The following is a 12,726-nucleotide window of genomic DNA, read 5'->3' as shown; positions in this document are numbered from 1 at the left end:
ATGGTGCTTCAGAACTTATAAAGCACTTTTACATATAGCATATTAACTCATCTAATTATCACAAGAATGTTCTTAGGTAGAAATTGCTTACTTTCCTCTCCACTCCCCAAAATAAGCTAAGCTCAATGAGTGAAACAATGTGAGATCAACTCAAGTTAGTAGCAGAGTAAAACTCGAATTTATTCCTAATTTGGATTTCTCCTTACTGGCAGGGGGGGTAAAAAAGAGAAATATATAGAATATCTGATTTGGTTCATTGCTATTTGGAAGTACCAAATTATACTAGTGACTTATTTATATAAACTAAATGAAACACTGTTATATCTTACATATTCACATAAAGTTGAAGCATTTAAAAATTTTAAATACAGATTTCTATATACTCTACTGGATTCTATATACTCTACTGGATTTGATATCCATAACACTCAATCTGCCCTTATGAAATTATTATTTACCTCCACTTTTCAAAAAAGATCTATTTATTAACACCAGAGAGAAAAGGAAAGAAAACCAGAGCATCGCTCTGGCACATTTGATGTGGAGGATCAAACTCAGGACTCTAAGCATTTCAAGTCCAACATTCCAGCCACTGTACCACTTCCACAGTCACTATTTACTTCCACTTAAAAATGAATATCTATATACACCTTCAGTGCTAAAGACTATGATATGGAAATAACACATAAAACTACTTTATTGTAATTTGGGTTAACCTATGTCAATGATAGTTTGGTTTTTTTTTTTTTTCATTTTTTTATTATCTTTATTTATTGGATAGAGACAGCCAGAAATCAAGGGGAGGGGTCATAGAGAGAGACACACACCTGCAGCCCTGCTTCACCACTCGTAAAGCTTCCCCCCTGCAGGTAGGGACTGGGGGCTCAAACCCAGGTCCTTGCACATTGTAATACATGTGCTCAACCAGGTGCACCACCACCCAGCCCCAAAATTAAGCTTTTACATTTCCTACTGCTGTCTGTTTTAACTAAAGCTCTAACAGGCAAAGTGGATGATTAGCATCCTTTCACAATAGATAAAAGAGATCAGCATTTGAAAGGATGGTTAACATTTCCATTTCGGGGGGTGGTGATGGGGGAGAGGAAAATATACCAATATTAGATTCAAAATAGCAATCTGTATTTAAAATTTTTAAATGCTTCGACTTCATATGAATATGTAAGATATAACAGCGTTTCATTTAGTTTATATAAATAAGTCACTGGTATAATTTGGTACTTCCAAATAGCAATGAATCAAATCAGATATTTTATTACTGAGTTTTATAACTATTGAAGTAAAAGAACTTATGTAGAATGACATCTGGCAAAAACACAAGCAAATTAAAAGAATGTAAGTAGCCTGAAAAAGAAAAATTAAGTGACTGAGGAGGTAAATCAAAGGGTAAAGCACAGGTTTTTTACACTGGGAGGTCCTAGGTTTAATCCCCAGCACCACATATGCTGAAGTAGTGCTCTGGCTCCACCGAGACTATATATATAGTCCCAGGGCCTTGAGCACATGTGATTCCACCACTTCCAGGCTGAGTTTTTCCACTACTTTTATTTTAGATAGAAAGAGAAAAAGAAAAAAGAAAAAAAAAAGAAAGAAAGAATAAGAGAGGCACCATAGCACTTCTCCACCATCTCTGGTACTTTCCCTAGTGCCATGGCTCAAATCTGGAGCTTGGCACATGGCATGGTGCATACTCTACTGGGTGAGTTATCTCTCTGTCCAATAAATCTGTTCTTTAAGTATTTATTTGTTAATGAGAGAACACCAGAGCATTACTCTGGCATAAACTATGTGTCAGGGATTGAAGCCAGTACTTCTGGCTTACAAGTCAACGCACAGTGTCCCCTCCCATGCTGCACAATAAATCTTTTAAAAGGATGATTAAAAATATAAATTTATTGGGAGTCAGGCGGTAGCGCAGCGGGTTAAGCGCACGTGGCGCAAAGCGCAAGGGCCAGCGTAAGGATCCTGGTTCAAGCCCCTGGCTCCCCACCTGCAGAGGAATCGCTTCACAAGCAGTGAAGCAGGTCTGCAGGTGTCTATCTTTCTCTCCCCCTCTCTGTCTTTCCCTCCTCTCTCCATTTCTCTCTGTCCTATCCAACAACGACATCACTAATAACTACAACAATAAGACAACAGAGGTAACAAAAGGGAATAAAAATTAAAATTAAAAAAGAAAAGTATTTTTAAATATATATATAAATTTATTGTAAAAGAGTATTAATATATATACCTAATTATGTGTAACATTCTTTAAAATCTACATTCACAATCCAATTACCAAAAGTTAATTTCTTATAATAGTATCTTTTATACAGCTTTTGTTTTCCATGCAATGCTGTTGTTGTTGGACAAGACAGAGAGAAATGGAAAGAGACGGGGAAGACAGAGAGGGGGAGTGAGAAAGATAGACACCTGCAGACCTGCTTCAACACTTATGAGATGACCACCCTGCAGATGGGGAGCCAGGGGCTCTAACTGGGATCCTTACGCAGGGCCTAGTGCTTCAAGCCATGTGCCCTTAACCCACTGCATTACCACCCCGGCCCCCTGGAGTTTGTTTATTAAAATGGTATAAGATGAGCTGCTTTGTAGACATACAAATTAATTATCACTAGAGAATTATAAGCCTAGGTCACATATCTAAATTTCCATTCCTGAAAGTCATATTCTTTATCTTATGTTTAATATATGCACAGATATTTTATGCTATGTTTTAACACTTCTTTATTACTTTATTTATTAAGAGAAAGGAAAATAACCAGAGTACTATGTTGGCACCTGTGGCACAGACACTGAACTTAGGACTTTACACATGTAAGTTCTGTTTGTTACTGCTGAGTCACCTCTTCAGGCCCCAGATGCTTATGATACAGTTTTTGCTTCCTTAGACATCCTTTGTCTTATGTAGTTTTGATTACTAAAGATTCAGTATTAGTATTACCTCATTTATAAAAGATTGATTGCACAGAGGATCTAGTGGGGCTTGTATTGTTATGTGGAAAACTGAGAAATGTTATGCATGTACAAACGTATTTACTATCAACTGTAAAACATTAATCCCCCAATAAATAAATTTAAAAAATAAAATAAAAGGTTGATTGCATTTGTCTATGTTAACAAATATTTATAAGAAGTTCATAAAAGTTAAAGTAAAATCTTACAGAACTCGTTCATAAATCTGAGGTTAGAAAGAGCATGAGTGGTAGGTACTCTGAGTATCCCCCCCACACACATTAAGTAAATAAGTAAACCTCCTTGGAGCACGGGAGATAACATAATGGTTGTGCCAAAAGACTCTCATGCCTGAGGCCCTAAAGTCCCATGTTCAATACCCACCATAAGTCAGAGCTGAACAGTACTCTGGAAGAGAAAAGCAAACAAACAAAAAAACCTTTTTAAGTAAGGGCATGAGCAAGAATAATTGTATGGTAGTCAGATAAAACACATACACACTCATTCATATATATATATATATATATATATATATATATATACAAACATAAATACAAACATGCCACCACTTAGAGATTAAATGACAATAGTCAATCTTTTTACAATTAGAATTCATAACATTTTATAAGTAATCATGAAGAATTAAGTATATTGCTATCTACTATAGAAAAAGTAATATGAAAAGATCATATTGCAGACAGTATAGGAAAGTCTTTGAAATTAATGAATGAAATGATCTTAAGAGGGCTGGCAAGATAGCTTACTTAGTGCGCTTGCTTTGTCAAACATACAACCCAGGTCCAAGTTGGCCCCCAATGTACTGAGGGATGCTTGGTACTACGGTGTCTTTCTCTTTGTCTATCTTTCTATATGGAAAAAGTCAGTCTAGGACAGTGAATCCCTTGTGACAACAACAAAAAAAACCATAAGAATAAAAACATAGCTAATGGGGGCCAGGTGGTGGCACACCTGGTTAAATGCACACATTCCAGTGAGCAAGGACCCAGGTTCAAGCCCCTAGTCCCCCCACCTGCAGGGGGAAAGCCTCATGAGTGGTGAAGTAGTGTTGTAGGTGTCTCTCTGTCTCTCTTTCTCTCTACCTCTATCTCTACCTCCTCCACTCAATTTCTCTCCTTCTCTACCCAATAATAAATAAAAATATTTTAAAAACATAGCTAATGTGAATTTAGAAAGTGTCAAATTAAAACCATGTAATAAATGCATACTAGCAGCACAGAAAGAGTTCATTAATTTCCAACATAATTATAAAGTTTTAAATGGTTCATCTAAAATGAAAAGGTCAGGCCAAGAAACATCTACTATTTATATTGTACCTTTTGTCCATGAATAAAGCCTTCTTTCCAACAGGTAGTTTTTTTGACTTGTGACCTGTATGTTCTATAGACTTTCAGCCCTTGAATAAATTCAGTATTAGATGATTATTTTATATGCATCAAATGGGTAAGGCAAAATAGTCTAAAAAATAATTTCTTATATGTCTTAAAAGACATAAAATATATAAAAATCTTTATGACTGTCTTTATCTTCATGGAGTTACTATACTCCAGCTATGTGACTGGTATACTCACCCATAATAACTAAGACTTTTCAAATGTGTTTAAATGCTTTGATTTATTTACTTCTCTAAAACATCTTTTTTAAAAAGTATGCCTTGGGGCTAGAGAGAAAGCACAGTGGTTATGCAAAAGACTTTCACATGTGGGTCTCTGAGGTCCTATATTCAATACCCAGTACCACCATAAGCCATTGCTGAATAATACTCTGGCTAAAAAAGGAAGGGAAGGAAAAGAAAGAGAGGAAAGAAGGAAGAAAAATATGTTATCTGGCCAGCAAAAGCTCACTTGGATAGTGTAGCTACTTGGCCATACATGCAACCCAGGTTCAAGCCTGGTAGTGGAAAAAGCTTCAATGTTATGGTCTCTCTCTCTCTCTCTCTCTCCCTCCCTTCCTCTCTCTCAGTTATCTGGAAACAGTGATGACAAAAATAAAAAAAGGTATGTAACCACAAATGGAAATGTTCCTTCCTCTACTCTACTGAAAAGGCTAGTACTTCTTGAAACATCATCTTAGTTAAATTTGTGATCTGAGGAGACAACCTGTTTTAGCAGTGATATCATTGCATAAACATGTTGAAACACAGGGGCTGGGAGGTGACACAGTGAATAGGGCACTGAATTTGGAAGCATGGATTCCTGAATTCAATCCCCAGCATACCATGTGCCAGAGTGATGTGATTCTCTCTCTCTCTCTCCCCACTCCTCTTGTGTTAATAAATAAATAAAACACTAAAGAGTTGTTTATATAGTTGAAATTACTAAACATGTGATGTAAATTTTCAGTGTTGGAAATGTTCAGCCTTGAAAATAACTAGATTTTGTAAAGGATAAAAAAATCACATCTAAAGAAAGGTAATGGAGGGTTGAGGAAAGAGCCTAGTGGCTTTGCAAGAGACTCTTATGCTGGAGGCTCTGAGAAAGGAAATGCTGTATGAGACCAATTTGGATAATAACACTGTGGTATGACTAAAAATTAACGAGTTTGGTTTTTCTTATAACTTTCCCAATTCTTCTAAAGACAATTTAACTAGCTAAAATGTTTTTAACTGCAGCAGTTAAAATAAATATTTTGTTTCCTAAGTTACTATGCACATATTCATACTATTATTCCCTAAAGGTGGGTATCATTTTACCTTTTCTATGAAATGGTGTATGCTTTCCTTTAAGCACTTTGAAACAAAAGCAAATGATAATTGATTCAGTGTAAAATATCAACATATATCTCTTTGAATTATGGATTTTTTAAAGATGAAAAGGATTTGCATACTTTTATAGTAGTAAAGGCCACATTTCACAGATGAAACTAATTCCCTTAGAGGGATGGTGATTGCCAACATGATTTAGCTATTAATGGCAGAATCAAGAATAGAGCCCAAGTCTTTTGTCTTCACTTGGTATTTCACTACACCACTACCCTAATCTGTGGATTAAGAAATATGCCAGAGAGGAGAAACAGTTTTAACCTCTCAAAGCAATTTAGAAATAGCCTTCTAACTTAGCATTTGTAAATTATTCTTCACTGGTCAACTAAGAAAAATACATATTACTCAGTAGGATTTAATAAATCCTAAATTACAGCTGAATTATTCAAGTGGCAAATCATCTATTTAAATTTCCTTGAATGATGCTTAAAGTTTTAATATCTAGTGCTATGGCAACAATTAAGTTGAATTCAGTGTAAACGCTCAAGAATAAAAGTAAACACATGTATTTACAATAATTCACTTATCCAAATGAATATAAAATATTTAGCTGCTAGGGATTTTGACTTGAATATATCACATCTATAACATGAACACCTCATAAAATTTCAATTCAAGTCATTCATAATATAATAATATCATATTGGAAAATAAATGTTTCTCAGAAAAAGAATAGTGAATATATGGCTGGAATAATGTCACAAAAGAACATCATTTATAACCATTTTTTCAATCAGAAATAGAGCTTCGTTTACAAAAATAAAAGTCAAAATTTATGGAAAGGCTTAATGAGTTATAAAAAAACATTTTTTTAACCAGTGGATTTGCCTTTCAAATTTATATGTGAACTTTTCTGCTATAGTACTGGGTTATCCGAAAGTCATGATGTATTTTTACATAGAAAAAAAATACATCATGACTTTTCCAACAACCCAATAGTTACATAACTAAATTTTTATGCTATGACATGTCTTTTTTTTTTTTTTAAACAAAATGAAGATAAAACTAAACAACCAGAACTGAAACTTGACATTATATAAAGTTAAGACCAGGTATGATTTTGGTTTATTAAACAAACAATCATGTAATGTGAGTTCAACTACAATTCAAGCAGCAGTTCTCTTTCTTAATTTCTACCTATTTAGAAGGCAGTTTAATATGGGAATAAGTTTTTAAGAAAACTTTGATTTCTTATAAAAAAAAATCTCAAACTAAAGTGCGGTAAAATCTGTAGCAGAACATGACTGAGGTATGGCTATTAGAAATCTTATGTGCCACTCTAAAAACAAATGAAGAGGGCTATAAAATACAAATTTTTCACTAAACTTAAACTGCTCAAAGATCTCTACATATCGTTCAGCTTAATTTTTAACTGCACTTACCCAAGAAAGACTTGTTGAAGGAAAATATTTTGTATAATCACTTTATCAAAAGTCAAGGGCCATCGAACATATTTCCAACTAAACATTAAATAGACTATTAAAACTGTAACATAATATAGTGAAAAACTTAACGCAAATTTAAAAACAACATTATCACTTATCTAACGTATAAATTATCATTTACAATAGAATTTAACATAAGCATGATCATGTTTTTCTAGTTTTGACCGTTAAATGTAATTACCTAACATTATGGAAACACACCTTCATTTACAGGAGCTTCATGAGTTTTTTCAAGTTCCAATTCATTCATGCAAGTTGTTTTCACATCACCACTAACATCACTGATTTTCCTTTCTTTTACATGCATGAGTGTATTCAAATTTGTGTCTACAGAATCCCTAACTTTCACTTCTTTGGCTGAATCCACTTCTGTAGTTCTGATTTCAAAAAGATTTTCAGCTAACACGCAATTTGAATTATGAGTCAATCTACTGTCTCGATCAGTTTCAACCAGTTCATTTTTTTCATCATTTATATCTATAGGATCATAAAGTTCAGGTGTAAAATAGATAGATTCATCTTCTACTTCAGTTTCAGAATCTCTATTTGAAGGAGAAAGTTTAACTTCTTCATTTGTGAGAGACGATTCATTATCTGGATTCAAGCCTTCTTCACAGCAGAGCAATTGTTCAGAATGATTTTTTTTAAGAGTAGAATCAGTTTTTGTTGATGGGACAATAGTTTTTGACTGAATGCTAGGTTCAAATGATTTGTTTACTGCCAAAGATGAGGCTTCACATTTATCACTGAGTGGCAAAACCGTTTCACACAGCTTCTCTGTCTTAAAAGTCGAAGAACTAGAGGCACAGTCCTCTGATAACCTGAATTGAGGGGTTGCAGTCTGGATTTTGCCAGTCAGACAACAGTCCAAAGAATTAAAGCTAGGCCTGCTAACTCTTTGTGTCTGTTTGTTGAATGTTGGGCTTGTGGATCTGGAAATCACAATTTTTTCTGTTTTTACTGCCTGAGTAGATTCTTCCATAATTACTGGATCATCTAAGAATATAATAAATAAATAAATAAACAGATAAATATAGTTTTAGCTTTCTGCTCTTAAGAAATACTTAAATAACTAAGATACTTGACCAAGGACCTAAAAAGTAGGACTTCCATTTTAGAATGCAAAGCACAAAATGAAAGGAATCTTGGGTCTCCAGTGATCCATAGCTTAAGTTATAACACTGTCTGGTAAACCATCAATTTCCATATTGAATATCTCAGGAGGAGAGGAGGGTTAAAGAGGAAAAGGGAAAGGGCTGAGTAAAAGAGGAAACAGGCTATAAAAACTTGCCTTAAAAGCCCACTAAATAATGATAGAGAAAAACTGAACTGATTCCTTTTAAGAAACTGACAACCACAAAGGTTTTTATTTTGTTTAGAATTATAAAACAGGTTAGAAACCAGACCTAGATCAGAATGTAGATTTACTGATTACCACTATAATGGTCTTGAATTCACTATGACATGTAGTTAAAGTAAAAGCATATACTAGAAAGAAAAAAAAAAAGCATATACTAGAACTGAGGTGATAGAATAGTTGCTATGCAAAAGACTTTCATGCCTTTCAAGGCTCCAGGTTCAATCCCAGGTACCACCATAAATCAGATTTGAGCAGTGTTCTGGTTAAAAAAAAAACAAAAAACTAGTAATAATAAAAGCTTATACTAAAAACAAACATTGAAAACTGGTGTATTAAATCACCATATGTCTTAATTAAAATGTTATCTGATTAACACAGAACACAATTTACAGACTGGAGAAGTACTTTAGGTTTTGTGAGTAATATTATGTCTGTTGCAACTACTCAATTATGCTGTTTTAGTGCAATGCATACAGCTACTCAACTCTGCTGCTGTGCATAACATACAAATGATGCACATGATTGTGTTTCATTAAAGTCTACTTATAAAAACACACGGCAGGTCAATCTTGACTCAGGTCATAATGTGTCAATTCCTGATAGAACCCATAAAATTCTGATTTTTTTTTAAAATACTATTTTTTTTATTCACAGTAAATCTCTTTATTTCCCTAGACTAAAAAACTCAGGTAGGGGCCAGGTAGTAGTGCACCCAGTAGAGCACACATGTCACAATACACAAGGACCCAGATTTAAGCCCCTGGTCCCCACCTACAGGGAGAAAGCTTCACAAGCAGTAAAGCAGTACTACAGGCGTCTCTCTTTCTTTCCCTTTCTGTCTCCCCTTACCCTCTCAATTACTTTCTCTTAAAAAAAAAGCTGCAAGGAGCAGTGGAGGACTTGTTGTGTATGTACAGAGCCCCAGTGATAACCCTGGTGGAAATGGAAATGGAATGGGAAGGAGGAAGAGAAGTGAAAGAAGCAAAACTTTTTCATACTTTTCTTCTTTGTAGAGATGCTGTCACTTAGTGAAGATGGACTTTTAATTATCATTTTAGTACACTGTAGTTCTTGGACACATGATTTTGCTCCACTTTTTCTAGAATTTTCTGGTGATAGATGATTTGCTGCTTCTGGGTCATATGCTGAGACACTGTCCTTTGAACAGGCCACTCCATCTGTGTATGCATTGTCCTGTACAGATTTACTGTCCTCTTTGGGCACATCAGTGACTTTTTGGTGCTTTTTGGAAAATTCAGTCAAAGACTCTAATGCACTTTGAAAGGTAGAGTGGTGCTGAATCTGTTGCCGTACCCATTTGGAAAGTCCTAAGGAAAAAGTAAAACCAGGAAAGAAACTTGGGTTATTTAGTTACTGAGATATCATGTACCAAGAAAACACTGAAGGGAATACAGGCATTTCATGTGGGCTGTAAAGTGACTCAGGGAAATAGCTGGTACATCTGGACACTCCGAGGCACTTTTGGACTCCACCACATGCAGGGTGTCGTATGCTTTACATTGGTTTGTTCTAGCCCTCCCCGGCCAAGAGAATTGGATCAGTCCTGTTAATTTCGCGGGCCTGCTTGGCCCCAACTCAAGGAACCCCGAGAGAGGGTTCCTGAGTCCGAGGGTTCCTGAGTTCCTGAGTTCGAGAGTTTCAGAGTTACAGAGTAAGAGAGAGTTCCACAGTGGAAGAGTTTCAGAGTGCCAGAGTTGGAGGGTTCCTGAGTTCCTGAGTTCCAGAGTAAGAGAGAGAGTGCTTGTGCCGCTGCAAAGAGACAGCAGAGTTCTGTTTGGTGATTAGTTTGTCTTAGTTTATGAATCGTTGTTCCTGAATAAAGAAATACAGCTTCCCTGCCCAGCCGTTGTCTCCGCGTCTCTGTTACCCGCCGTGAAGCTAGACCCCCACGGCAAGAGCCTCCGAAATTTTAACAACAGCAGGGTAAGAATATTTTGTGGGCTGAGGCTCCTAGGTCCAATCCCCTGCACCACCATAAGGCAGAGATGAGCAGTGCTCTGATAAAATATATATATTGAGAGGTGGGGTAGTTAGCATAATGGTTTTGCAAAAGGACTTTAATGCTTGAGGCTCAACAGTCCCAACTTTAATCCATGTTCCCATAAGTCAAAGTTGAGCAGTGCTCTGGTTAAAAATACACTCTCTCTCTCTCTCTCTCTCTCTCTCTCTCTCTCTCTCTCTGGAGATTTACAGCTAACAGTTTTAGACTAGCAGGTCTGGCTTTCTTTCACTGCCACCACAACAAAAACTACACCGTATATGACAAAACCAGCATAGAAACGATCATGTAGCTCAGATAAACTAAAAATGAAAGGAAAGAAGCCCCAGATTTCAGGTGATGAGGTCAGAAAGACTTTCATGACAAAGGTGCAGATTCTCGGCTTGCTTAGTTTCACATTCTAGCCTCTTCAATCATCCAGTCTAGTGGGCTCTCAGCACCACTGTCTAGCCCACCAACCTCTGCCACTGTTGCCCAACACAAACCATGGCTGCCACTACAGGCTTGCTAGGCACCACATGAGGAGAGAAATAAATGTTGTAAATGATTTGGCAAGAGTAGGCAGTTGCAAGTGGTCAGAGGAAACCACCTGCAATGGTGAACCACAACAGTTACTTGAAAACTCCAAATAGGGAAAGAGAGAGACAGGCTGGGAGTATGGATCGGCCAGCCAACACCCATGTTCAGCGGGGAAGCAATTACAGAAGCCAGACCTTCTACCTTCTGTACCCCATAATGACCCTGGGTCCATACTCCCAGAGGGATAAAGAATAGGAAAGCTCTCAGGGGAGGGGATGGGATATGGAGATCTGGTGGTGGGAACTGTGTGGAGTTGTACACCTCTTATTCTATGGTTTTGTCAGTGTTTCCTTTTTATAAATAAAAGTTAAAAAAAAAACACCTCCAAATAGCTATGTAAACCTGAGAAAGACTTTAATGTTATAGTCTTAAGCATGCTCATTAAACTGACATTTATGGAGAAGAATGGTAACATTCAGAGAAATGATAAAGGGAATTAAAGAAAAAAATCATAACAGTGATCAGAAGAATGGTATAGTGACCAAGAAAAAACAAACAAAAAAACAAGATTAGAAAAGAAAACACAAGTCGAACCTGAAATGGAATTGGAGTATTACACCAAAGTAAAAGACTCTGGGGTGGGTGGGTGGGTGGAGAGAATACAGGTCCATGAAAAATGATGAATGAAATAGTGGGGGTTGTATTGTTAAATGGGAATCTGGGGAATGTTATGCATGTAAAAAAAAAAAAAAAGAAGTAGAAACGCAAAGCAGAAATTGACTGAGTTTGGAGTATGGCACCAAAGTAAGAAAGCAGAAGTACACTAGAGTTTGCAGTGAGTACCTCCCTAATACTTCCTCTCCACTTTTCCAAGCTTTGGGTCCATGATTGCTCAACAATTTGTTTGGCTTTGTATGTTAACTCTCTTTTCAGTCACCAGGTTCCAGGTGTCATCAGGATGCCGGTCAGACTTCCCTGGATTGAAGACCCCACCAATATTTCCTGGAGCTCAGCTTCCCCAGAGACCCACCCTACTAGGGAAAGAGAGAGGCAGACTGGGAGTATGGACCGACCAGTCAACGCCCATGTTCAGCGGGGAAGCAATTACAGAAGCCAGACCTTCTACCTTCTGCTACCCACAATGACCCTGGGTCCATGCTCCCAGAGGGATAGAGAATGGGAAAGCTATCGGGGGAGGGGGTGGGATATGGAGATTGGGTGGTGGGAATTGTGTGGAGTTGTACCCCTCCTACCCTATGGTTTTGTTAATTAATCCTTTCTTAAATAAAAAAAAAAAAAAAAGACTCCTAAATGAAAAACATATTGCCATTTTTATTTACTTTTTGGGACTGAAACATGTTTATTACCAAAGAACATAAAATATTTCACATGTCACTATGAAATGGTTCTTTTGATATGGATTGTATTGTGTTGATCCAAACTATGAAACAGCAAGTAAAATTATCAGTTTTCCAACTATGACACCATCTGCCCAGACAATAACTTAGGTCATGTTCATGTTAGATGTCAAGCTCAGACAAAAACTAGTAAGGTCATGGGCCCCTTGGAATATGCCTAAAATAGACCTACTAGCTTTTTCCAACACAGAGACCCAAAATTTTCATTTGCAATA

The 12,726-nt window shown here is 36.5% G+C and overlaps 1 protein-coding gene and 1 long non-coding RNA gene across 3 annotated transcripts in view; one reads left to right on the top strand and one right to left on the bottom strand.

Moving 5' to 3' along the window:
- LOC132541990 (uncharacterized) overlaps positions 1-12,726 on the top strand; it is a 169,930-nt gene that overhangs the window by 143,631 nt on the left and 13,573 nt on the right. The gene's annotated exons all lie outside the window — the stretch shown is intronic.
- Positions 2,726-12,726, bottom strand: part of BRIP1 (BRCA1 interacting helicase 1) — a 144,166-nt gene continuing 134,165 nt past the window's right edge. For both annotated transcript variants that reach the window (XM_007531479.2, XM_060203874.1), the window contains 4 exons: positions 9,553-9,882; positions 7,396-8,190; positions 4,305-4,384; positions 2,726-3,378 (listed from right to left, as the gene is read on the bottom strand). In XM_007531479.2, the coding sequence (XP_007531541.2) occupies positions 3,361-3,378; positions 4,305-4,384; positions 7,396-8,190; positions 9,553-9,882 (1,223 nt within the window). In that variant the 3' untranslated portion in view covers positions 2,726-3,360. The remainder of the gene's footprint in view (positions 3,379-4,304; positions 4,385-7,395; positions 8,191-9,552; positions 9,883-12,726) is intronic.

The sequence above is a fragment of the Erinaceus europaeus genome, chromosome 12 (genome assembly GCF_950295315.1).
Source record: "Erinaceus europaeus chromosome 12, mEriEur2.1, whole genome shotgun sequence".
Classification (NCBI taxonomy): Eukaryota; Metazoa; Chordata; class Mammalia; order Eulipotyphla; family Erinaceidae; genus Erinaceus; species Erinaceus europaeus.
Note: the sequence above shows the minus strand (reverse complement) of the source record. Positions and strands in the feature narration are given on the sequence as shown.